Source organism: Galleria mellonella, unplaced genomic scaffold, assembly GCF_026898425.1.
Source record: "Galleria mellonella isolate WM207_F2 unplaced genomic scaffold, CSIRO_AGI_GalMel_v1 utg63, whole genome shotgun sequence".
Lineage (NCBI taxonomy): Eukaryota > Metazoa > Arthropoda > Insecta > Lepidoptera > Pyralidae > Galleria > Galleria mellonella.
The window spans coordinates 7,103,326-7,128,614 of record NW_026442130.1 but is presented as its reverse complement, the minus strand read 5'-3'; the positions used below and the strand labels follow the sequence as shown (position 1 = coordinate 7,128,614).

The following is a 25,289-nucleotide window of genomic DNA, read 5'->3' as shown; positions in this document are numbered from 1 at the left end:
TTTAATTGAACACATTCAACAACTCGTTTAATTATTTAAACATCTGTAATGTCGTTGGTTAAAATATAATCCAGAAAGAGAAATACAGTCATTGGCGGTTCAAAACACAATAGAGCATTAGGAACTTATTTTTTTTTTATTATATATGCTTATACTAAACTATATTATATACATTATATATACTTATTAAGTACAAAATAAATTTAAAGACTCAGTGAAGAATTCGAGTAAAAAAAGAAACATAATAATATTTTTTACCTGCATTTTACCTAAGTCGGTAAATTTTCTTAAACTACGTAGATTTTGTGTAGATATATTTTTTGCATTAATTATAACCCATTTACATTGATTAACATTAATTTATTTTGGGGCATGGCTTCCTAAAGAAGTATATATAGGTCTTCGTTGATAAATAGTCGATATTCTTGCTACAGAATACAAATCGAAACAATGAGAACTGTAAGTAAAGATCTATATAATTTTACTACATTTGCTGAAAAAGTGTCCATTTTTAATTTATAGTACATTACTGCAGCGGCCAGCAACTGAGGCATTGATGGACGAACGTTCAAATGTGGGCCAAGGCGTAGCCGAGGCACACATACGTGAGTCCATATTGATGGACTCACATATGTGTGTGTATAGTTGTGGCCAAGGCTTGTATAGTACTTTTCTCAAACAATGCGTGGAAATCAAATCACAATTTTACTTTCTAAGTTCAATGACGAATAACGAACATTAATAATTTTTCACGCGTCATAATGTTCCTTTGTTTTTTTTTTTCAATAAACAGCTTTCTATTTGCAAGCCTGTTCGAAATTTAAATAAAACTTTTTATTAGTTACCTCCTTGGTAACCATGTTTCGAAGTAAAAGGTCATTTCATTTTTAAATTACAGGACAGATATGAGTTTACATAGTAATTTATCTGGCCGCAAAACACGACAGATATGGATTTTCATACAACTTTTGCCAGCCGCTGCCCGCTTGTATCTGGCCAGTACGGCAAGTTTGATTTATCTCGAAGAAGATTGCCAAAATAATGCTCATATTTCCAAGCATGTTTGAGAAAAAACATATTACTTAGTAATTACCGTGTGACATTTGGTGTACATATGGTGTATATATGAACTTTTTTCTCTCGATGAACAAAATAATTAATAATTTTTTTATACCACTAAGTTGGTATTTACTGTAATTAACTGGTGACCAAAAGGCTGCCGCAAAGAAGATATGTGGTCAACCTGTTTGTTTCTCTCTTTATTATAAATACTCTAGTTATAAGTACTGTCTCTAGATAAACTTTACAATTTACTTTTTTTAAATATTTAAAGTCGTAAATCATAAATAGAAATACACAAATTACTTTAGTTTGTGTTACTATTTAGCCTAAAATTAAGAATTCTTTTTATTATATTATTTCCTAGTAGTGAAGTATTTTTAAGCTATACACAAACTTTCTTTAATTAGGACTCATTGTAAAGTGTTATTACATTTTTCCTCTCCAATTATTGATGACAAAGACACAACAAGAGGTACGCTGCTACCCGTCCCTTGGCCTCCTTTAGTCGCCTTTTATGACACCCACGGGGTGGCCTATTCTATACCGGGACCATGCAGCAATATGCATTCTTTGCCTAACGATTATTATTATATAATTTTTTTAACCAAAGTACAATATAAAGTTTAATGTACAATACCCATGACTAATATAATTCAAATTAAAATATTTTTACAGTATCTGAGTGTTTGCCTGGTGGTGTGCTTCGCCTTAGCATACGCTGCGGCTGCTCCCGGAGGATTAGTGCCGGAAATTGGTGCTATTACATATGGAGCATGGGGAACTGGAGTCGGATTAGGAGGTTGGGGTGGTAGCTCATTGGGCGGTTGGGCTACACCAGTCACTGTAGTAAGAAGCGGATGGAACAGCGGATGGAACAGCGGATGGGGCGGATGGGGCGCATGGCGTTAAAATCAACATTCTTACTAATTATTGAAGATATTTTTTTAATATATAACATCTTTTTTTCAACTTTATAACTTTAAAGTTGTATAAATTATAAACTTCACCAAATGAAATATTTCAAATATATGCAATGTTGAAATTAATTACTGAATTTATTCAAAATTAAATATTGTATGTACCTAATTTAATTATTTTATTGCAATACCTATAATAAATTAATACATCGCCAACATCATCATTTCAGCCATAAATTTTTTACTGGTAAATAGTGAAATCACAAGGTGGGATGGCTAAACACGTACATATAGCACAGAAATGCCGTGGGCACTACAATGAATTCTGTGATGTACAGAGACATGTTCATAGGCAAATACCACTTTTCATTAAACAGACCATCAACTTGTATGCTATTTAAACTTCTATAAAAAATGTCTAAATATCACAAGAGATAATAAGTATGGCAGTAAATCACGATTCACGTTTCTATCTATCTATCATCAAAAATTTGAATGGAACAATAAAAATTTAGTTAGAAAAAAAGAAGTGGATATCTTATAGATATAAAACTCCAAAATATATTTCTAAGGCTTGGCAACGTTTACATGGGTCTTGATGAAAGTCTCGTCTTTTCCAAATTGGTTTACAATTAAAGGAGATAACAAACATAAAACAAACATAAAAGAACCTCCTTCTGTTTGAAGTTGGTCGAAAATTCTTCTAAACTAAATAAAATTTATAAATGTACACATCACCTATCCTAGTTTTTAACTGCAAATTATATACAATATAAAAAATCAAAATACTTGCCTATGTTCAGCAGTGGATAGTAGATGGCTAATATGATGATAAAATTATTACTCGCCTTTTCTATTCGATAATTGTGCCTTAAAAAATAGTTTTATTTTTCCTTATTTATGTAATTTACTAAATCTAGTAAATTAATTATACTTAAAATATTTCTTTAACCAGTTTTCTGGTTTCAAAAGTAAACTACAAAACCGATTTTAATAAAAAATTTATGGGACTAATCTGTAAGTATATCCTTTGGAATGAAAAAGACTTTTCCAAATTGTTTTATAACTGACAGAGTTATGAGGTAACAAATATAAAGAAATACAACCAAATAGAGAACATCCTTCTTTTGAAGTTGGTTAAAAATTTAAATGTTCACGAAACTTTATTGAATTGCTATAATTCTATTTCTAGATCAATAATCTAATATGAGTATATATTTCAGATACTAAAACAACTAATGAAAATTAGTCAATCAGTTTCCGATTCAGAGCCCGGTATTCCTATTCCGATTGTATTTGTCAAGTGTCAAAATCATTTTGATGTATAATGAGAAAGTTCAATTTAGTTAATAATTAATATAAATGATAGGAGAATATATTGTGTCCTACTCCAAATAAAAAAAATTTAGACGAATTGAGATTGATAAATGTAAATTGAACTGTATTATATACTATGTTTTCTAAATCTAAAATTATCATAGTTATCATCATCATCATTTCAGCCATAATTCGTCCACTACTGGACTTAAGCCTCCCCCTCCATCATAGCATAAAGAACGGTTCTGAGCATCCACTGACTCCCTGCAATGCATTTCAGGTCATCACTCCATCTAGTGGGGAGGTCGTCATACACTGCGTTTGCCTGTACGGTGTCGCCATTCAAGAACCTTTTTTCCCCGTCGGTTATTGGTTCTTCGAGCTTTGTGACCAGCCCATTGCCACTTCAGCTTACTTATTGTTCGGGCTATGTCGGTTACGTTGATTCTTTTGCGGATATCTTCGTTCCGGATTCTCGCTGAGTAATTTGAAGATGTTCGGTTTCATAAGTCATCACTAGCAACACGCACTGGTTAAAGATCTTCGTCTTCAAACTCTGAGGTATTTTGAATGAAAAGATGTGGCGTAGTTTTCCGAACGTTGCACAGCCGAGTTAGATTCGTCAGTTGACCTCTCGGTCGAAGTTGGACTTACCCATTCGGACAACTTGTTTCAGGTATACATACTCATCGACAACTTCGAGCGCAGTATTCTCAATCAGAACCGGTATAGGTATGACGTGGACTTTAGGCATGATTTTATTCTTGTCCATGTTCATGTTGTGACCTACCTGTTAACACCATTGAGATCATTGATCATAGTATTCAGATCCTCCAGGGATGCCGCCATGAATACTATGTCATCGTAAAATCGATGGAGAGCGATGTATTCGCCATTAATGTTTGTACCATATCTTTTCCACACCAAGAGTTTGAAAACTTCCTCCAATACAGCTGTGAAGAGTTTCGGGGATAAGACGTCACCCTGTCTTACAACTTTTTGCACTAAGATGGGTCGTATCTATCATAATTATGCTTCACTCTAAAGTGCAGAATCTTCCTAATATTCTTTGCGAACTTAATTTAATGCGACTTCACTATTCTTATTTTTTCGTGTACGTTAAGAAATCAAATACGAATAAACGTGCATGATAAAATAAGGGCAAATTAAATGTTTCAATGCCCACCACTGAAACTGTTAGATATTAGATTCAGTACGTATTAGTCTAAACCATAGATATAGTATAAGGATACTATATCTATGGTTTAGACTATTTCTTCCTAAAGTTGCTTTAGAAAAATTGCTTTGAGTTCGTTGCTATAAGCTTGTGTACAGACAAACGTAAGATACTTTCAACATAAAAATCGTGGGGGGAAGGGATTGTTAGTAATGGGGAGGTTAGTCCCTATAGCTATCAATATACCTTATCAGGTCGACCCCCACGCAGTTCTCCTTGGAAACCATAGGTGACTAATTTATCGTTGAATTCGTCACAATGGGTTAACGGAACTGTTTTTCATCCTCACCAATCATCCCTCACTGGTGCCCTACTAGTGTATACCGATCACGCAGGCGGAGTTACCATTTCATTATCATCCATCAAAAAAAAAGATAGAGATTGTTGATAATTTTATCACGATTTGTGACGTACCATATAGTTATTTCCCTTAAACTATTCCGTAGATTCTGTACTAAGTACTTTTATTTTCCTTATTTTCTGTTTTATTAACAAACTAGTTACTGTATTGTTATTGGTTGTTTAAACTGTATCTAAAGTTCAATCATTGGTTGTTTGAGAGGGGTGATAAGGAAGGTAGGTACATATAGACCTTTTTGACCTAAGAAGAGGTTGGCCGTATAAATAAGTTTTCAATGCAGCACACAACCAACATTATATTGCTGTTATCCTCAAAATGAACACAGTAAGTCTTTTTATATTATTTTTTTAACTCTTATTTGCGTTATTGTGTTTCAAAGCAAGAAATTATTGCCAATAATTCCCTTATCTAATATAGAAATTAAATAAATATCAAAAAATTCATATCTAATATCATAAAATAAAATATTAATTAAAAAAATACTATATTGCAATGTTACGTCCTTGGCCGACAGAACATAAAAGTACAGTAAAAAATAGTGAAAGATTGAAATATTACGAATTGTTAAGTTTTCAAGTGCAATACACAGATTGCTAGAAAAATTTGACAAATGTAAAGCAGATAAATAATCTGCTTTACAAAAATTATTATCTCTTTTTGAAGTTACAATCAAAGATTTGTTCTTAGATTATAATCAAACAATTTCAAAACAGGAGGTTCTAAATTCATTGTATTTTTTTATATATTTATTACCTCATAACTCCGCCAGTTTTAAACTTATTTTGAAATTTTATCTGATAGGATATACTTACAGATTGGTTCCATAAAGATTTTATTTTATTTAGATCAACATAATTAATTCTGTCACAATTAAAGTCAACATTTTGTGGAGCACAATATTAAATTATATTATTTTATTTCCTACATTATTCTTAAATAACTATTTAAATTATCAATAATTTTCGGCATAAATTTGCTGCTCCAGTAAACGTTGTTGTGCCGCCGCTTACCAAGGCATTTTTTTCTTATCGGAATAAATACTATCTCAAGTTGTAGCATTTACAAAGTTTCATTAAAATCGGTCGAACTACTTCAGAGATTAACATAAACGAATATTGTGACACGGGATTTTTGTATATAAAGATAATATTTCAAAATTTATTTGCAACAAGATATTTTTTTATATTTTCTGTAGACATGTATTTTCTGTAACATTTTTTGAAGGGAACAATAAAGAATTTCCATTCATGCATTCCTGTAGCGAAAGTAATATTTTGACACTAAATCAAAAATAATTATAATAATTACAATAATATGAGTACATTAATGTCTTTATATTCAAATACCTAGATACCTATTTATTCATTTCTCGTATTAATTACGATAAAAAGTATCACAGTTATCAACAGGTATTTACAGTTATAATTGATCCGTGTAATAAATTCTATTCAAATTCAAGAATTGATTCTATTATGTTCATAATACTTTTTATAGGGCTCAATTAGATAAACGCATCCTACATGCTTAGTAGAATTTATGTGCCTACCTGATTCAAGCATAATTTGTAAATTACAATGTTTTACAATATATTCTATTAAATCTTATTGCACTATTTTTCCTAATCGATATATATATATATATATATATATATATATATATATATATATATATATATATATATATATATATATATATATATATATATAATATAAAAAATAAATTCATAATCATTCATTTAAAGTATGTATCTAATAATTAAAATTTAATATGTTACAGTACATTAGCATCGGGTTGCTGATATGTGCTGGCATGGCGTACGCAGCCTCTGTCCCCATGCCTGAACAGCAACAAGTAGAAGTGACACAAGTAACAGAAACCAAGGAGGACGAGAGTTTACAACCAGAGGAGTCTAGACATGGTGGACATCATTTTGGACACTGGGGACATAACGGGCACTGGGGACACCGTGGTCACTGGGGGCAGAGGGGCCATTGGGGACCACATTCAGGAGGGCATTTTTGGGGTGGACATCGTGGATGGGGACGTTAAATAACAGTTGTAATTTACAATGACATGTATTTGTATTACTTAGTATTATTTGGATTATGCAATATTTTTAAATAAATAAATATACATATAATATAATCAATTAATTATTTTTTTCAATATCAACATAACTCATTATTGGACACGAATTTCTTCTTATAAAAAATTACTTACTAAGATGCTTACTTTATTAAGACACTGAGAGGATTAGTCAGCATTCTAATAAGACATTAGCCTATAATAACGCGGGTCAAGCGTCTTAATATGTGTATGCTTTTTCTTTTTTTGTAATGATTATAAGATATAGAATGCAGTAATCACAAAAACAATATTAAATTAATCAACAAATTTAGAAATTATAGATAAATATTGTATCTATCGTCACGCTACATCGGTACAGATCTCCTGCGAGGCATACAGAAAAACCAAGAAATACCTCTCTTTATACACATTTCATGCTTACAACAAGACTCTTGATACCTTCTTACTCGTAAGATAAAATACAATCAATCTCATTATAAAAAGTCATATGTTGTATTGTATATACCCTATGTAGATTTTTTTAATGGGTGATAATGAAATGGTAACCTTACCCTCGCTATCGGTATACACCGGCGGGGGACCAGTGAAGGACGATAGGTGAGGATAAAGCAGGTCAGTTAGCCTATCGTGACGAATTCATTAAGATTTGTTCACGATGGTTTCCAGGGGGAACCGCGTGGAAGTCGACCTGATAGGGTATATTAATAGTAATGGGGACTAACCTCCCCAGTACTAACAATTCCTTTCACCCCACCCTATGTAGTTAGCCTCGTGTAGTAACAAAGTCCATTTCTTTTCTCTCCAGTTCGTACGATTGGACACTAGGCTCTTAGAATATTATAAGAACTAAGATGATTTGTTTATCTGTTTATCTGATTTTCAATCTTCCACTAATCTACATATATAGTAAAAAACAAAATCACTACCCACGTCTATCTGTTTCTCCTCTTATTTAATCTAAAGCACTCAACTGTTTTTGACACGGGTTTCACTGTTACTTAAATATTTTCTTACTAAAAGAACAATTCGTTCTAATTATAATTTTGTATAATAAAATTTTTATATTTTGTTCTACAAAAATACTACTTAAAAAAACATTAATTTCTGAAGATATCCTGTATAGTGTGATGGTACTAATTACGACTACAAGCTGTAGGTGTCGGTTACCGCTTTCTATCAAGTGGGTCGTTAGCTTGTTTGCCATTCCTTTAAATTGCAAACAACCTGACGACCTGAATGCTGAAACAATAATGATAATTATATCATAAAAAATTACAGACAATTTGAGATCTTCCACTCACTAATTACTAACACTATATCCTACTTATCACTAACACAAGTTAGTCCATTGTAATTCGTGCTTGTAGATAACAATTCATAATTTTTATTTGTGTACTTTCCATTAGAAAAACAAGTAATCATACATGTATAACTGAAATACTCATCTTAAATACGAAACACATCGGTTAGTAAACATTTCAAAGCCCTGTATTTTAGACTGTGTTGGTTCATTGACATTGACCAAACATAAAGGTAAAAAAATATCATTATTCTAATCTGCAAGTCACTTCAGGTAAATGTTGTTTAGTTGCCGGAAAATCCAAAAAGCCCCTAAAGTTATGATACTAAATGTACTTGTATGTAGATATTCGCGATCCTATAGCTTATACCTACTTCTGAGTACATCGATTTCTATTTCTTACACATTATTTATGGTTCAAAAACTCAAACGTACCACATTATAGCTAATTTTACACTTTCGCATCATTTATATATATTTTAAATACACAATCGAGACTCAATTGGGATGGTTTTTTCATCATGTTAAGTCCCGATTGTGTATTTAAAATACCACATCATTACCATCTATTGACCTATATATTCTACTCTATTAATTTTTCTGTATTATTATCACCAATAATAGATCAATTTGTTGATTACTTTACTGGCATGGTATAAATACGACACCATGATTACAATTTTGGCCCAACCTGTACTTTTTCTGTGGTAATCCATTAGATACTAAAGATTGTAATCCGCCCTTTGGTAAAGCATTATTGTTGTTTATAAAAAAAAATTAACAAATTAATTTAATATTTTACAGGTATCTATAAAAAATTCTTACAATTCAACAATATGTTTATTTAGTTTAGTGTTGTGTAAAACTTGTTTGTTGATACTGTGAATTAGATGCCAAAGCGACCAAAGCGACTTCATACAGGATCTTTAAAGTTTCAAATAACTCGAACACCGGGCATATGGGTCATCGGCCAGTTTTAATGTCCATATTACACTTTAAAACCAGTTTCCAAACGTCTGTTTTTTATAAGCGGTCATTATTAGAAAGACGGGTCATGATATACCGAATGCAAATGTTTGTTTTGATTATAAAAGTGGAAACCTGTCATGACATATTCATTTGCATAGTTTTATATAATAATTTTAAATAACAAAATAGATCACAGCAATTTTATTATGTAATTATTAAATCTTATTAAATTTAATTTAAAATTGCTTCGCAAAAATATATATTGGATGTACGTACTTGAAAATAGGACGTTGTAAAAGAACGAAAAACAACTGAAGTTTATAATAAAATTTTTGTAATCCAAATATTATTATTTATATTGCTATAATTTTTTTTAACTAAGCACTATGTGGTTGGAATATAAACCGCATAATGATCTTAAGTAGGTAAGTACTATTGCACGTGTGTATTCATAAATTGTATAAAATATTTACACAAATATAGTCACCTAATGCTCTAAGTAAATACATTCTAAAATGACTGATTGATTAGTTGATATGTGCCAGTCGCCTTAGCACTTTCTACTTACACTGGCATATACGAAATTAAATATTCAAAATCATTAGTAACCCTTAATAGGAGTATTCTACTAGTAAAACTGAGTATTTTTACCAAAAAATATATTTTATATATGGTTAAAAAAAATTGAACCTTCCACAGTAATGCGGCATGTTCAGTTGTTTAGTTAGGTTTAGTTAGTATGTACGAAATTATTTGTCGTTTTTGAATTTTTGATTCACGAAGTTTCTGTCTCAACATATTCCATGGTTTAACATGGGTAGAATATTAATTTTACGTATCGCTAATAATTTACATTCACACTGTATATATGCAAGCCAGTCAACTTATGGATCTATATCAACTATTGTTTTTATAAATATCCAGCTTCAATGAAAACCAAGCCGATTTAGGCACTAAAGAGGTATATCTCAAAATTCCCACGGGAACTAGAAATAACCCGACGACGAAGCCGCTGAGCTAATAGATGATATTCTAACGTTACTATAAATTATCTAAATTATTACTATAAATTATCTAAAATTTGTTGGTATATGGGTTACTAAAAGTATCTTGTTTCTAATCAAAAGCAAGGTATTAAACTTGGAGCTATAATTCGGTCATTTACTTCCACAACACTAGTAACCAGACGACCTTGAAAGCGACAATATTAAAAATCCAGGCTCCTCCCAAAACTGGGAGAAAGTCTTTCACTCCAGCTTTACGTAACAAACAGTTGTCAATCGGTGTAAAGTGCAGTGGGGGATTAAACCAAAAATTAATTCTGTGTGAATCAAAATGCTAGTAAGTAGATTATTATAATAATAATTATTAATAGATTATCATTTATTAATTGTTTCAATTATAATATTATATTATTTTAATTATATTTTAGTATTTATAATTAATAAATAATAGCATATCACATTGTCTAATAAGTATCGCTAACTATCTGATACAACTGTAATCATCAAATCAAAAATAATTAGGTTTGAATTATTAATATTTAATAAAAAATAATTAAACCACAAAAAATATCTTGATTTGTATTGTTTTAATAATTGAAAACTACACCTTTGCGATTTACGACAAGTGTACCATTCCTGAGAAATAAGACATTATGCCTTCGTATTACGTAGTTTCCTATCCTTATATATATTTATTATATATAAGGCTTAGAAGGGTTATTATAAAAATAATAACCCTTCTAAGCCTTATATATTTTAAAAATAACAAATGTACCTAATAAAAATAAGTGTCATAAAGGCTTGCAATGTAAGTATATTATTTCTATGCGGTTAAATCATATGTTAATAATACTCATCCACTCAATAAGATGCGCAATCATACACTCATACCAATTAAATACCTTTAAGGTGTGGTAAATTTAAAATAGCAGTTATATCTTTTTGCAACCATTAATTTTAACGTGAATAGTAAGTTTTTATGGCTGCATCCAAGTTACATGTAGGTATTATAGTATTTACATTTTATTATTTATATATTATTATATTTACATTTAAATAAATAACTGCACTAGATGACAGACTACATTATTTATTTATTTACGCTTTTTAATCGTCGTATTTACTCGTCTGTAAATTAATCTATACTTTTCTAACAAACTTAATTTTATACGCTTTTAAATTGTAAATATTTATGATTATAATTTGGATTGTTAATATCTAAAATACTATAATAAATATATGTAAAATACACATTTTAAATTTAACTTATTTTATATATATAACTTATGTGTTTAAAAACACATACATATTTCTGTACTTAAAACATACGTTTATAATACCTATATATATATATATATATATATATATATATATATATATATATATATATATATATTCTTAATTTATATTTTTTTTATTTTGTTCTCAAATCTGTTCAACATTGGTAAAACTATACACATTTTAAAAAATCGTGAATTTGCAAACCTTTTCCCTTTTACTCACAAAAATTATGTGTTTTTTTTATATTATCAGTGTTATTTATAAATGTATCTGTAACTACAAATTGCTTATAATAAACTTTTTGCTCGATTCCACATTGAATCCAAGACTTCTAGATTACATTTGAATTCAATACTTAACTCAAAATGAGACGTTATTTATAATTTATAGAACTATCTAGAATATTAACGTTACTTATAAAACTTAAAACTTTGGAAGCATTAGCTTTCAAAATATGACCGCACGATTGCAGCGGAAATTTACTGTTTACTTGTTATATTTCTTCAAATTCTTTTTAAAGTTTATAATTTAAAAAATATCTTCGTCCTTAGTACAATCCTGAGCTATTAGGTATTAAGTATTAACCAGGAAATTTACCTGTGATGATTTCATTGCTAATTGAGCAGATACACATATATAGATAATTAAAGGTACCCACAATATCAATATTTATCCTCAATGCATGTAAATGATCGATGAGTATTTTAGCACGTTTCATACGCATGTATAAACAAAACTAATATAGTTGCCCTTTATTTTTAAATGACTTTAAAGGAGGAGGCTCTCAATTCAATTATTTTTGTATAAATATTAAACGGAATGTAATAATTACTTTTGCAATCGATAAAATTTACTTCTTTGTTGGTATTATGTGTTGTACTTCAGATATTTGTTTTCTAGTTTCTTATAACAAATTGTATCTAATTGGTGTAATTGTAAAAAAAACTAGACTAGGACCATGTCTCCGCCTATCGAAAAAAATTTAATTGGCTACTAATTCAAAGGCGTCGAGTTTTAATATAAAGTCTTTTTTTATTTTCCGCCGCTCTACCTGCTAACATTGATGCTCCTTTCCACTTAGGGTTTGCTGGAAGAGAACTCTTTTAGAGCTAAGCTCGCCTTTGTATATTTCATTGCCTCATATTATTATTATAATTAGTGTGTACAAGATAATATTAAATAAATAAATAAAATAGAAACAAACAGCAAAACAAAACCAAGATTTTCAAATCATAATATTTTTGTTCTAGAAATGGCTCGGCTGGTTGTGCGCTTACGTCTGTGTTATTTGGAGCGTCGAAAGTGCCACCATATTGGATCCAGCTTTATACTTGTCACCGAGCCCACCCATGTCACCTGCCAGTGATACTATATCACCAGGAGACTTGTGGTCTTTAAGCCAGAGGCGTACACGGGACACTGAAGATCTAACTACACACCCAGTTATTAAATCAAGTAACAATAATGTTGTTTTCATAACAATTATCAAATATGTTAATAATTTACCACAAATACAAGTACATAAATTTTAAATCTACAATAAATTACCTGCATAATCACAACAGAATGGACGAATATTTATCCATTCTTGTTATTATACAAGTACGTATTACTGAAAATGGCCGACAAAAGAGTAACAAAATGGTAAACAACCTGACGGCCCATTCAATGGAAAATGGTAACAATCGCAATTAAAAATAAGTACAATAAACGTTATCGCTGTACATGCGTTGGTGCTCCTGAAAACCTTATGTGTATATGTTATGCCTCTTATATCAGACTACTCTTATACCTAAAAATAGATTTCTCTGCAGACCAAACCCAAAACAAATATACTTGTGTTTCAATATAGAATCGTAGAGTACCTCTTCCCAAACCAATTACAAAACTGTTCAGTTTATAACCTAACATTTAATAATACTAGCAAAATAATTCCATCGCATAAACATAAACTTGCTTTGTGAGAACCTGTTGTAGTCATAATGTAATTATGAGATAGAAAACTAGAGCTATCAAATGACACTAAATTTATACCATAGAAATAAATATATTTATTTTTACGTTTGTCCATTAAACCTAGCCTTTTACTTTGACCACAATATTTAGAACCTAAAAATATTTTATTATTTAAAGAAGGAAATATAATGGTATATTTATACTCAACAAATAAGAATATTGTATAGGTGATGCTCATAGACGCTACAGTAGATACGTAATTATAAGTACAGATTTTTTTGTGTTCCATAAGTACAGAAAATCACACCAGGCCGTTTTCTTCTGGCTTAATCAATAATCAATAAAAGTTCAATGACCAAAGTAAAAATAAAAAATATACACATGATTTTACGCAATTATTTTCAGAACAACAAACAACAACTGCAGCAGAAGAATCGATGGAAAAGGCGGAAACTTTCTGGCCAAGACCTCGTACTACATCGTACGGTCTCCGAGGTATCCATGTACCGATGACTTTCAGTATATCTGGCAACTATGGTAACAACGGTTATGGCAACTTTGGAGCCACCGGTATAATTGGCAGCAGTTATGCAAGTGTATCTAATGATGACAGCGATATATATAGTACCTATGGTAAATCGGCATTAGCTGGGAGTAGCTATGGCATATTTAGCTCAGGATATCCAGGCATAAGAATATTTGGAAATTCCGGAAAATCCAGTTGGAGTGGTTGGGGTAATGGAAAATGGGGGCATTATGGCAAAGGATAAATATATTTACAATATGTAATAAATATTATAAACCTATATTTATAACAATATAATTAAAAATATAATAATTACATTTACTGGTAAATAAATGCATGTCTTATATTTATGTACCTAATGACTATTGTACCAATATGAATAAAATTAATCTAGATAAAATAACTATGTATTATTTAAAATAAGACTAAAATAAGAAATAACAAAATATAAAACTTAATAAGAACAAAAACTGAAACTATATTTGGGATTTAGAAAAAAAATAGGTATAACAACGTAAATAGAAATTTACGAATGCTGCTAAAATGCTTTTAGTATAGGTAATCGTAAAATACAATTAATTATGTTAAGGACTAGGTCTTGGTAACAGATGATTATGTAGGCAGTCTTGCACATTCAAACAATAAATTCTGCAGTTTTAAAAAAAAATTGCGTACCAATTTTAAACGTGTAATTAGTGACAGTACAAAACGTTAACAGCATTAAAGTAATTTAGTACATATACATAACCAACATGAGCATATACTAATTTAGAACTTTGTGATCATTTGTCACCACTGTATGTAGTCTGACTTTATAATAAAAGCACAACAAATTATCATCTACCTTGATGTCGTTAAAATGTCACTCATAATAACCCAGTTTCCTGTGCTATTCCAATTTAAAGCACAAAATAATGCAACTCTATCATTAGTCATAGTGCAATGGAGGGTGCCGCATTACTGTTAATATTACTACCATGTTTTCTCTCTTGTGCTGGGGAAGGAAATATACATTTGTTAGAAGAAGAAGTAGCTGCTGCATTAAAATCATGTTATGCTCCTAAAGTCGAACAAAATACGAACAACCAGCGCCAACGCAGATCTGAGGACTATCCACGTTTAGACAGTCCCAGGAATATAAATCAATATGGACATGAGATAAGAAACACTAGTGATTTGAGGGAACAAAATATTTCCGTACTAAACGCTACTGATTATGACTACGGCGGATATGGAACAGGGAGTGGAGGTGAAAAATTGGTCACGTCAGCTCCACGAGCAGCCGGTCGGAACATTTCTAATGAAACTACGAGTAGTAATAGTATCACAAATAATAGGACCAGACGAAGTGATTCGCTACTAAATAAAGCTGATGTAGATCAGGTATAATTAATATTCATTTGAATAACTATGTAAAAATATATTTAGGTCCTTTCATATATGCTTGTTGAGCACCTTAGTGGTGTAAAAAATTAAAGGAACTGCGAAACTTATTTCGATACTATTTCTTAATTATTATGCTTATACTCTTATTTACATTAATCGACTGTGGATTTTTAATTATATCAAAACTATTTTTTCCAGTGTTTGAGTCAGTGTGTATTCGCCAATCTACAAGTAGTAAGTTATCTTTTTAATTATAACTGAATAATAGTTATAGTCAAGAAGCTTATCTAAATAGGTAAGACAGAAGTTAATGTTTTTTAAATAATATCAAAATCCTGAGGTTATTTATATTCCTGGTTTAGTATTTACATCCCAAAATAAGGTAATTCGATTTAGGTTACACTGCAAAATGAAAAATCAATATTAATTATTAATCGTACACTCAACGCATTTCAACGTGAATGGAAACTAAATAATTAAATTTTTGTAGCTTATCATGATTTATATTTTTTGTCGTGTTTATTAAGATAATTTTGCTGCATGTAGTGCCCTCCTCAAAATTAGTTTAATATATATTATATCACATTAGATAGAATATATACACAAAAACACAGTCTAATTTTTTTATAGGATGATAATAGAATGGTAATCTCGCCGGCGCTAACGGTATACGCTGGCATCAGTGAGCAATGTTAGGTGAGAATGAATGATGAATACACCTGGAATTCAGCACGACGGTTTCCAGGGGGAACCACGTGGAGGTCGACCTGATAGAGTATATTGCTAGCAATGGGACTGTTAGTGCACGTTACTAACAATCCCTTCCCCCAACACAGTTAAATTAAGATGCATCTACTTTTTGAAATTGCTCCACGCTGACGAAATCACTTGACATTTTAATAAATACTTAATTAGTTTGACTTTTAAAACAACAAATAAAATAATAAATAATTGGCTACGATGTGCTTGTCTATCTGTAGGTTGATATATGCAGGGAATTCCCATACTATACTGATTATGGTAAGGTCATTCGCCTCATCAAATCCGGATTAAGCCATATATAGAGACACAGGGAATACAAGTGTTGTTGTCCCTTTATCCCTTGCATCGGCCTTTTTAATGGATGACAATAGAACGGTAACCTCGCCTGGGCTATCTGGCGGGGCACCAATGAGGAATAATAAGCGAGAATGAAAAGGCAGGTCAGTTAGCCCATCATGATGAATCTACCTGAAATGCAGCACGATTGTTTCCAAGGGGTATTACGTGGAGGTCAATCAGACAAGGTATATGTTATTACTAGCAATGGGGCTGGTAGTTCGCATTACTTACAATCCCTTAAGTAGATATAAGTATAGGTATCCAGTCTGTTACCAAGTTAATAACAAGTAAACAATATTAAAGTTTACTTTAATATTATTGTTGACCATGTTACAGAGTTGATACCTACTTATTGCCTTCCTGCAAATAAAATTAAAAATGTAATGAAAAAGACAAGCCGAGATGCCGGGATTGTACCGTGTACAACTGTTTCAACTAGTATTTACCTCTCACGTGTAAACCATTCCCATTATTCTCATACGACATTAATTTCTTACAAATATATTAATTTATTTATTAAAAACTTTGTTCCCGTGTCTTCTTCTGTTCTTGTTTATCCCAAATACTACGAGAATGCCAACTTTATTCACATTTCAACAATTTATGGATGTGCTTAAGTACTTTATATTATTCTCAGATTCGTGTATAATATAGTATATGTTATATAAGTATAAGTATATTTGTTATTTATATATATTTATTCGTTTATATATGTAATTTTAGAATGTATGAATATCAATCATTACTAGTACCGCATTCGAGTATTCTGACACTTCCCTATGGTTGACTGGGAGAGAATGCTTTTAGCATTAAGTACGCCATGTACACATATTTGTACTAATAAATAAATAAATAAACTAATAAAATGCACTTTAACTTTTATAATATTTTATTTCGTTAATATTTAAATACTTAACGTATTATTTCAATATTACATGGAATTTAACGAATATTTTGTTTGATCATATTTTTTGAAATAACTCCTAAATTAGTATAAAACATACCAAAATTGGTAAATTGATATAAGATAGGTGAAATACCTATTATATATGTACTTACATTATTATCTAAATGAACAAACAGGTCGACTCCCAAGGAATACCTCGTGAGAACGAACTTTGGAACAAAGTACAATTTTCGGTGGCTTCACAACAGTCTCGTACTGCATTGAGAGATCAAATCCGAGCGTGCTTTCAAGAGTTACAAACAGGTGAATATACGAAATTAAATTAAATTTTAATATATCTGCAAAAAATACTAAAGACAACATCGATATATACAAGGTAGTACAGCTGTTGGAGATAAATATTGATGGAAACATCTGCTTTGCTTACCTATTGTATGTAGGTGCATATTGCAGGGGTCTAATTCTTATTTTAGGTAGGGTGTATTTATTAGTCTATTGATTTCCTTGCTAAGGCCTACATCATGATAACCTATATAATATCGTACTGAGTTTCTTAAAAACTATTTTGTAAAAATAATCGCATATAGACACGAATAGCACCTTAGCAATGGCAAAATATTTACTGCGTCTATGGCTGTACCCATATGTAGTTAATCTGCAGTTATGCCTAACGAATACAAGTAATGTCATTCTTGTGCATATGATTTGTCACCTTTTTACGCAGAATAGAATAGCAAACAAGTTGACGGCTCGCCTGATAGGAAGTAATAACCGTCGCCTATAGACAAGACAGTACCATGGACATAACAAAGTATGGGCGAAACAGAGACAGTCCAATACAGAGTAATAGCACCTGAGTCCTCAGGAATGGCAATCCCTGAGGACTCAGGTATTATTCTTCTGTACCCTGTAAATTCACTTCCATATCCCACCCTTCAAACCAAAACACAGCCATGCAAACAACTGCTTCACGGTAGAAACACGAATGGGCCACCACCACTTTTCAACAGGTGGGCCGTCAGCTTGTTTGTCATTCTAAGTTGTATAAAAAAAAAAAGTGCCCAGGCAATCGACTTTTGTACAAAGTCTCCCTCTGGTTTACATTCACATGTATGACGTTCAATATCCTAACTGAGCTGTTGTAATTTTTAATGATATTCATTTGCTCTACATTAGTGATTTGCATTCAATAAGTTTTATTTGTACCTAAATTTATTTAAACAGAGCAAAAGTAAAAAAAATATCATATCTCTTTATAAGAGCCTGTCATATTTTTAATATCCATAATCTAAAATGAATTTATTATTTGTTACAGAAGAAGAAGATAATGGTTGTTCTTATTCAAATAAACTTGAACGATGTTTGATGCTAAGATTCTCCGATCGAAAACCATTTGATGAGACAAAAAAAGCAGAGAGTAATTGAGATACTTACATATAATTGCTTTAATACCTACTTAACTAATAACAGCAAATAAATATGTGTATTATACCTATTTATATACAAAATCAGCGGCATTTCTAAAAAGGACATACGGCATATATTTAATGGCACCATTTTAGTGCTTCTATTTTTCTTTTTCTTCATGTATATTTTTTTTCATTCAGTGTAGAGTTAAGAATTAAATATATATTTCTGTTTCATTCGTATTGGAATAAATCCCATAACAAAAGAATGTTTTGCATGTATCCTCAATTAAAAACAAATTAGCTATAGCCCTTTCTTTACTCATATGAATTAGGATACAAACTGGATTGCTAGCAATTATTAGTAAGATTTCCATTCTAATTTCTAGATTCTGTTGGCCATCTTAATGGTGTAGCGATTTAATACACTGCTTCACCTACCGATGGTCTACGGAGTCATAGCCCCGTATGTTATAATTATTATTATGTTATTATTATGTTTATTTGTATTGATTTGAGTGTTTGTATGTAGTTACAAAAATGTATTCAATTGTTTCTATGAGTCGCACCTACTCATAATAAAAGTTGTGCTTAATTTGGAAATACATTGTGTTTTAAAATATGACCAACTTTATTTGTTGATATTCACTCAAATAATTCTGAAACATATTTTAAGGTTATTCAAAAAGCATAATAGCTATTACATATTCTGTGATCTAAACTATATAGTCTAGAATAAACACAAAATATGTAATGACGCATTTGCAAACAGTACATATGAAAGATTCTTGTACCTATCTATGAAAACCAAAAGACTCAACAGGAACGGCAATGCATGAAGTCTACCAGAGAATTGAAGGTTGTATGACTTAGCACATGTTGCTAAGTGCTACAACAAATATCTACAGTGAATGTGTATAATTAATCAGAATTATAAAATCAAATATTGACTTGCCTTTTACTACGAGATCCGTTACCACCATAGAAACGGCATTAATTTCGCCGTGCACAAATTTTTTCATAAATATAAAACGATAGGATAACCAGGGAACGAGAATGGCTGTGGGTGAAACACAACTGGATCGTCCAAACTAGTATTTCTTAGCTCATGAGGATACACCTGTCTAGGCAATGGCTCTTGTAGTACAGTTTTCAGTTCCTAAAATGATAATAAATAGATTTTTTATACATTTTCTACTATACTTACTGAAATTGGAATCCATCATATAATCGCCGGATTTGTATAAAGATTCATAAATTATTTTCATATTCCAAATAATATTCATAAAAAAAATTGCCATTTTCATATTTCATAAAAAATAGGCACCTAACCTATATGAGGGGAGGGAATTGTTAATAATGGAATCTAACAGCTCCATTGCTATCAGGTCTACCTTTACTTTTGCTGTTCTCCATGGAAACCATCGTTGTTAATTCTGGTCGAATTCGTCACGACGGAAAAACTGACCGACTTTCATCCTCACCTATTATACCTCACTGGAGTTCCGGGACAACATTCCATTTTCAATCAATAAGAAAAACATATCATATGATTTCGGCTTATTAAGATCACTCAATATCTAATAAGTAAGTAGTAACACGTATCTTAGTGCTACTTATTTATACCTAGTACCTACTATGTACACCTATAATACCTTTCACAACTAATCCTATATACCTACTCGCTGCATCCCGCGGTCCTAAAACCTCAAGAAATAAGCAATCAAATGCAAAAAAATTATATCCACTTGGTAGTTCTAGAAATTAACGAGTGCCAACAAACAAACAATCTCCTGGTTTATATATTAGTATGTTATAATTAATTTGCGAGTAGGTAAGTCTAAATACTGTGCACTACATAGAGATATATAAGAATTTGATATGAGGGGTCTTGATAAGAGCAATAGAAACCAAAATATTAAATTTTCAAAATTTTGTCTGTCTATATATTTGTTCCGGCATCACGCAAAAGCTACTGTATTAAATTGGAAGGGGTTTTCAACAACTGTATCCTTAATGGTCTAATTTACAATCTGGTATATGTTTTATCTTAATACGCCATCTAGAAATGATGTATTTTATTGGTGTTCCAACTTCAAAATTCTGCACATACGAAGTAGCGGATAAAAACTAATATATAATAATTAAGCGTATGACAATTATTACACACATACACAATATTTAAAGGTACACGTTACAAGTACTAATATTAAAATATTAACGTATTCCATTGCAATTTTATTTCATTTAAAAATGTATCAAATCGTTTGAAGTTTATACCTACAAATGTTTACATTCAAACGACTATTTTAAATTTTAATTAAAATTTCATTATTTATAAACATGCTTTATATAGATTTAATGTTCTTTGTGGCTTACATTGCTGCATTTAATGGTAGTACTTGTATATACCTAAACAACAGTTTGAAATGAAAAACGAATGAAACCGATTTGGAAAATTCTTATTTTATCTGAAAAAATATACTTACGGATTGGTCGCATAGAAGTTTTATCAAAATAGGTTCCGTAGTTTACGTTATTAATCAAAATAACTGTTTTTGCCACAATTGAAGTCGATTTTTTATGTGGAACAGGATTTATTGTTGTTTATGACACTTCTTTGAACCTTCACATCCCTACGTATATAATAAAGCGAAGATCATAATGATGATTTTACTGTAGACGATAAGTAGGCAATTATTTTGTAAACACCAAAGTATATTTCATGTGAAACAAAATTTTAATCTTTATTTTAAAATGCAATATAACAATTAATATTTTTAAAAGGGTATACAGAGCCATAGACTCAAATTTAGGGTAGGGCAAAAGAACTTTTTGATAGGGCAGAAGCCATAATTTTCTTGGAACCTTTCATTTTAAGGTAGGTCATTGGGTCTTTTAAGGTAGGTCATTGTCCCTCAAAGAAACTATCTACGACCATAATGTAAATTGAACACTCTTTTCCGCGTTTAGCCTCTCATTTGGGCGGTTGTGCGTATTATATCCGTATATATCTACGGCCATAAGGATATATTAAGGTTTCTTCAGGGTCGGCAACGCGCACGTTACACCCCCTAGCATTACAAGCATCCATAGGTACAGTAACCGTTTACCATGAGACAGGCTGTATGCTTGTTTACTACCTTCGTAGTATAAAAAAAAACGTAAAATCGATTTTTCTCATCCCAGATAAGTCTCAGGGTTCATAGCTCATGGACCTGGATGGGCATGGATAAGTTTCTATGTTTAAAGACACCTAATTGACTACCTAACCTATTGAAACTAATAAAAACAGTAATGTAATCGTACATAATACACCTATACATACCACTTTGACTAGATGTACTTATGGATAAATTACTGATGTAAATTTTTTAAAACAAGTTTCAGCTTAAAAATTTATTGTGTCGATTAATACATATTCCCAATAAATATTCACTAAATAGATATTTGACATATTTCTTTTAAAATATAATGTTTAGCCATGAAAGCAAATAAATTTATAGAATGGTTCATTTCTACATTCTTAAATGGATTCATACAAAAGGGAAATTCCATATGCATATAATTTTTTGTTTCCTCACATCTAACGATTTATATAGTTACAAAATATCAATACTGTATTTGCTTTTAATACTTCTAAGATATAACTATTTTTATATATACATATATCTAATTCATAAAAAATTGAAAATGTTGAATGTTACTTTCCATTTAATATGACACCCTTTTTTATTACAGAAATATATTATCATTGTTTATTTACAATTTTAAAATTACTGTAATGTTATATTATTAAAATGCTGCTCAATATATTGTTTGAGTAAATTTTTAATACAATAGTAATATTTCACATGTCAGTATATATAATAAAATTAATGTACTACAGTAGGAGCTAGTACCGACAATGTTAAAGTATTGAGATGTAGAGGTGGCTTGCTCGCGCACACTTTGGGTTGAGCTTGTATATGTTTTGACCACCTACACAGATGAAGCAATGATTCACGTTCAGAAATAGTAAGACGTTCCTGAAAGTATAACTTTTAGATAAGTAAAAAAATATTTACAACACAGCTACACCTAATTGTTTACAAATTATATAGTAGATAAACTTATATTTTTTTACAACAATTTTTCTAGCTATTAAGAATCAAATAAAATATTGGATCAAAACCACAGAATGTTAAAAATTACTTAACTATAGATATAAATACTAAATATTAAACAAACAACTTTGTAATGTCTTTTTATTAAAATAAAAAAGTACTTAGTTATAATAAAAATTTTGTGGAATGTAAATGTAGGTAATATGTAATGGGGTGGTTATTTTATACATTAATAATTTAATTATTTTTCAATTTCCTATGAATGTTTCATAACAAATCACTATGAAAATATTATCAAAATAGCTGAAGTATTTTGAGGCAATTGAAACAAATGTGTTAACTTATTTAATAGAACATTTAAAAAAGTAGGTATACTTACAATCAAAGGATATAATACATAGTAAGCTGCAATATCTGTTATATTTAAAAAATCACCAGTTAGATATGTGCTCTTTTCTAAGGCCTTATTAATATCCTGTAAATTTAAATTTAATCAGCACAATAACTCATTTACATATTTAAATGTTAATTATTATATAAACTTATTACTCACCTGTAAAAAATTCTTAGCAAAAATAGGATTAGTTATAGCTTGGTTGGAAAACATGGCTATGTGTTCTAGCCATTGATAACTTGCTAATAATTTATCTTGTGACATTTTATTTTCATTTTTCGATACCAATCTTAACACAATACTAGCAAAACCATCTACGTTTTGCTTATCCAATACTGTTGTCAATACCTAAAAAATTGCATTTATGAAAAAAAAACATTTACATATTAAGTAAAGAGAACTATTTAAAAGAATCTGCATGAACTTAACAATTAGAATGCTACATTAATGAAGGCATATAAATAATAATGTAAGATAATAGGTTGTGTTTAGTCAACCTTTACTTCGACATTAATTATTTATGCCTTTTAATAATTTACCATGAAGCAGTTGTGTTTGCATAACTGTGTTTCGGTTTGAAGGGTGAGATATGGCGTGAATTTACAGGGTACAGAGGAATAACATCTAAGTCCTCAGGAATGGCAATGCATGGGGGGTATTATGGGCGAAACAGTATACTCTGTTATGTCCATGGTACTGCTAATGTCTCTAGGCGACGGTTACCACTTTCCATCAGGTGGGTCGTCAGCTTGTTTGCCATTCTAAGTTGTATAAAAAAAAAACATAAAAAACGAAAACAGATTGTCGTAGATAACAGAAGAAACCTGATCAAATATTGTTATATTTGAGAGAGGTGTCACGACAAAATTAACTGGAAAGTTTTAAAAGTGATTAAAGCAATAAATAGATGCAAATATAGAAAAGCCTTTCGAATTCAATGGTTTTTGCTAACTCGCAAGGGATTTGGAATTACAATTATAAAATTTTACCACTGAAATATTTAACACTCAAACTTACCCTATCAGTGTTATAGCAAACGGGCCCCACAGGGGTATTCAAATACTTTCCGATTAATTTTATAACTTCTACATTACAAGCGCTCATTTTGACTTGCTATTAAAATAAGATTAAGAAGTTAGGTTAAATTTTCACCTATGCCAATTTTGTACTATTCTATTATTTTTAAATTACGAGATAAATGCTTAATAAAGTAATACCCAATAGAATTACGAATCTTATCTAAATATTTATTTTTAATAGAAATTATTAAAATTTCAATAAGCATACGAAAAGTGATGGAATGTCATTAAATTACTGAAGAGTCAGCACTATTCTCTTATTTCTCATATTGACAAAACTAGAATATAAATCTATGCTGGTTGCATAGATTTATTTTAAAAATAAATATCAATATAATATTATTTTTTTAAATATGTGTTTATTTTTTATCATATGTTTATATACATATGTAACGGAAAATTAATGACCTCACTCTGTTTTTTCCGATTATAAGAAATTAATATGCATAGTGGAGTAATCCGAATAATAAAAATAAAATAAAATTAGGTTTCGATGGAAGCAGGTGGAGAAAAACAGTAGATGATAAGTTCAGAAAATTGTTCAATTCCATAAGAAAGAACATCAAAAAAATATTCAAATTATTGTCATTGACAGAAAAATAAAAATAACGAAATATAAAGAGGTTTCACAACACATAGTACTATAACATTGCTAAAATATTGATATTAAAAGATATACCAAAACATTAATTTGTTTTTAAAATATTCAAATTCAATTAACTGGTTTGCATAGATTTGTACAAAATTATATTTCGAAGTCAACACAATTAGGTTTTTGAAATTGAATGGTTCAGTCCAGCGGACTAGTCTCTTCGATCTGTATTTAAATTCAAATTCTGTATCTTCTCTTTGAGGTAGTCTTTGAGTGACATTGACATTACGTTTAACATTT

General features: G+C 30.4%; 3 protein-coding genes across 5 annotated transcripts; 2 read left to right on the top strand and 1 right to left on the bottom strand.

The window, feature by feature from the left end:
• The first annotated feature begins 10,482 nt into the window (after positions 1 to 10,482).
• Positions 10,483 to 14,794, top strand: LOC113521826 (uncharacterized). Of its 3 annotated transcripts, none has more exons than XM_026907482.3 (3): positions 10,483 to 10,592; positions 12,787 to 12,991; positions 13,898 to 14,794. In XM_026907482.3, the coding sequence occupies exons 1-3, from the start codon at positions 10,587 to 10,589 to the stop codon at positions 14,260 to 14,262; spliced, it is 576 nt and encodes a 191-aa protein (XP_026763283.1). In that variant the 5' UTR covers positions 10,483 to 10,586; the 3' UTR covers positions 14,263 to 14,794. The 3 variants fall into 3 exon arrangements, with proteins under 3 accessions (XP_026763283.1, XP_052755881.1, XP_052755882.1); XM_052899921.1 differs by lacking the exon at positions 10,483 to 10,592 and adding an exon at positions 11,097 to 11,255; XM_052899922.1 differs by lacking the exon at positions 10,483 to 10,592 and adding an exon at positions 12,301 to 12,396.
• Positions 14,795 to 14,929: 135 nt separating this feature from the next.
• LOC113521959 (uncharacterized) lies at positions 14,930 to 19,443 on the top strand. Its single transcript, XM_026907646.3, has 4 exons — positions 14,930 to 15,401; positions 15,603 to 15,638; positions 17,589 to 17,715; positions 18,728 to 19,443. The coding sequence occupies exons 1-4, from the start codon at positions 14,961 to 14,963 to the stop codon at positions 18,835 to 18,837; spliced, it is 714 nt and encodes a 237-aa protein (XP_026763447.1). The 5' UTR covers positions 14,930 to 14,960; the 3' UTR covers positions 18,838 to 19,443.
• Positions 19,444 to 22,631: 3,188 nt separating this feature from the next.
• Positions 22,632 to 24,634, bottom strand: LOC113521753 (eukaryotic translation elongation factor 1 epsilon-1). Its single transcript, XM_026907406.3, has 4 exons — positions 24,336 to 24,634; positions 23,478 to 23,666; positions 23,304 to 23,399; positions 22,632 to 22,846 (listed from the first exon to the last, which is right to left on the bottom strand). The coding sequence occupies exons 1-4, from the start codon at positions 24,420 to 24,422 to the stop codon at positions 22,694 to 22,696; spliced, it is 525 nt and encodes a 174-aa protein (XP_026763207.1). The 5' UTR covers positions 24,423 to 24,634; the 3' UTR covers positions 22,632 to 22,693.
• Between the last annotated feature and the right edge of the window lie 655 nt (positions 24,635 to 25,289).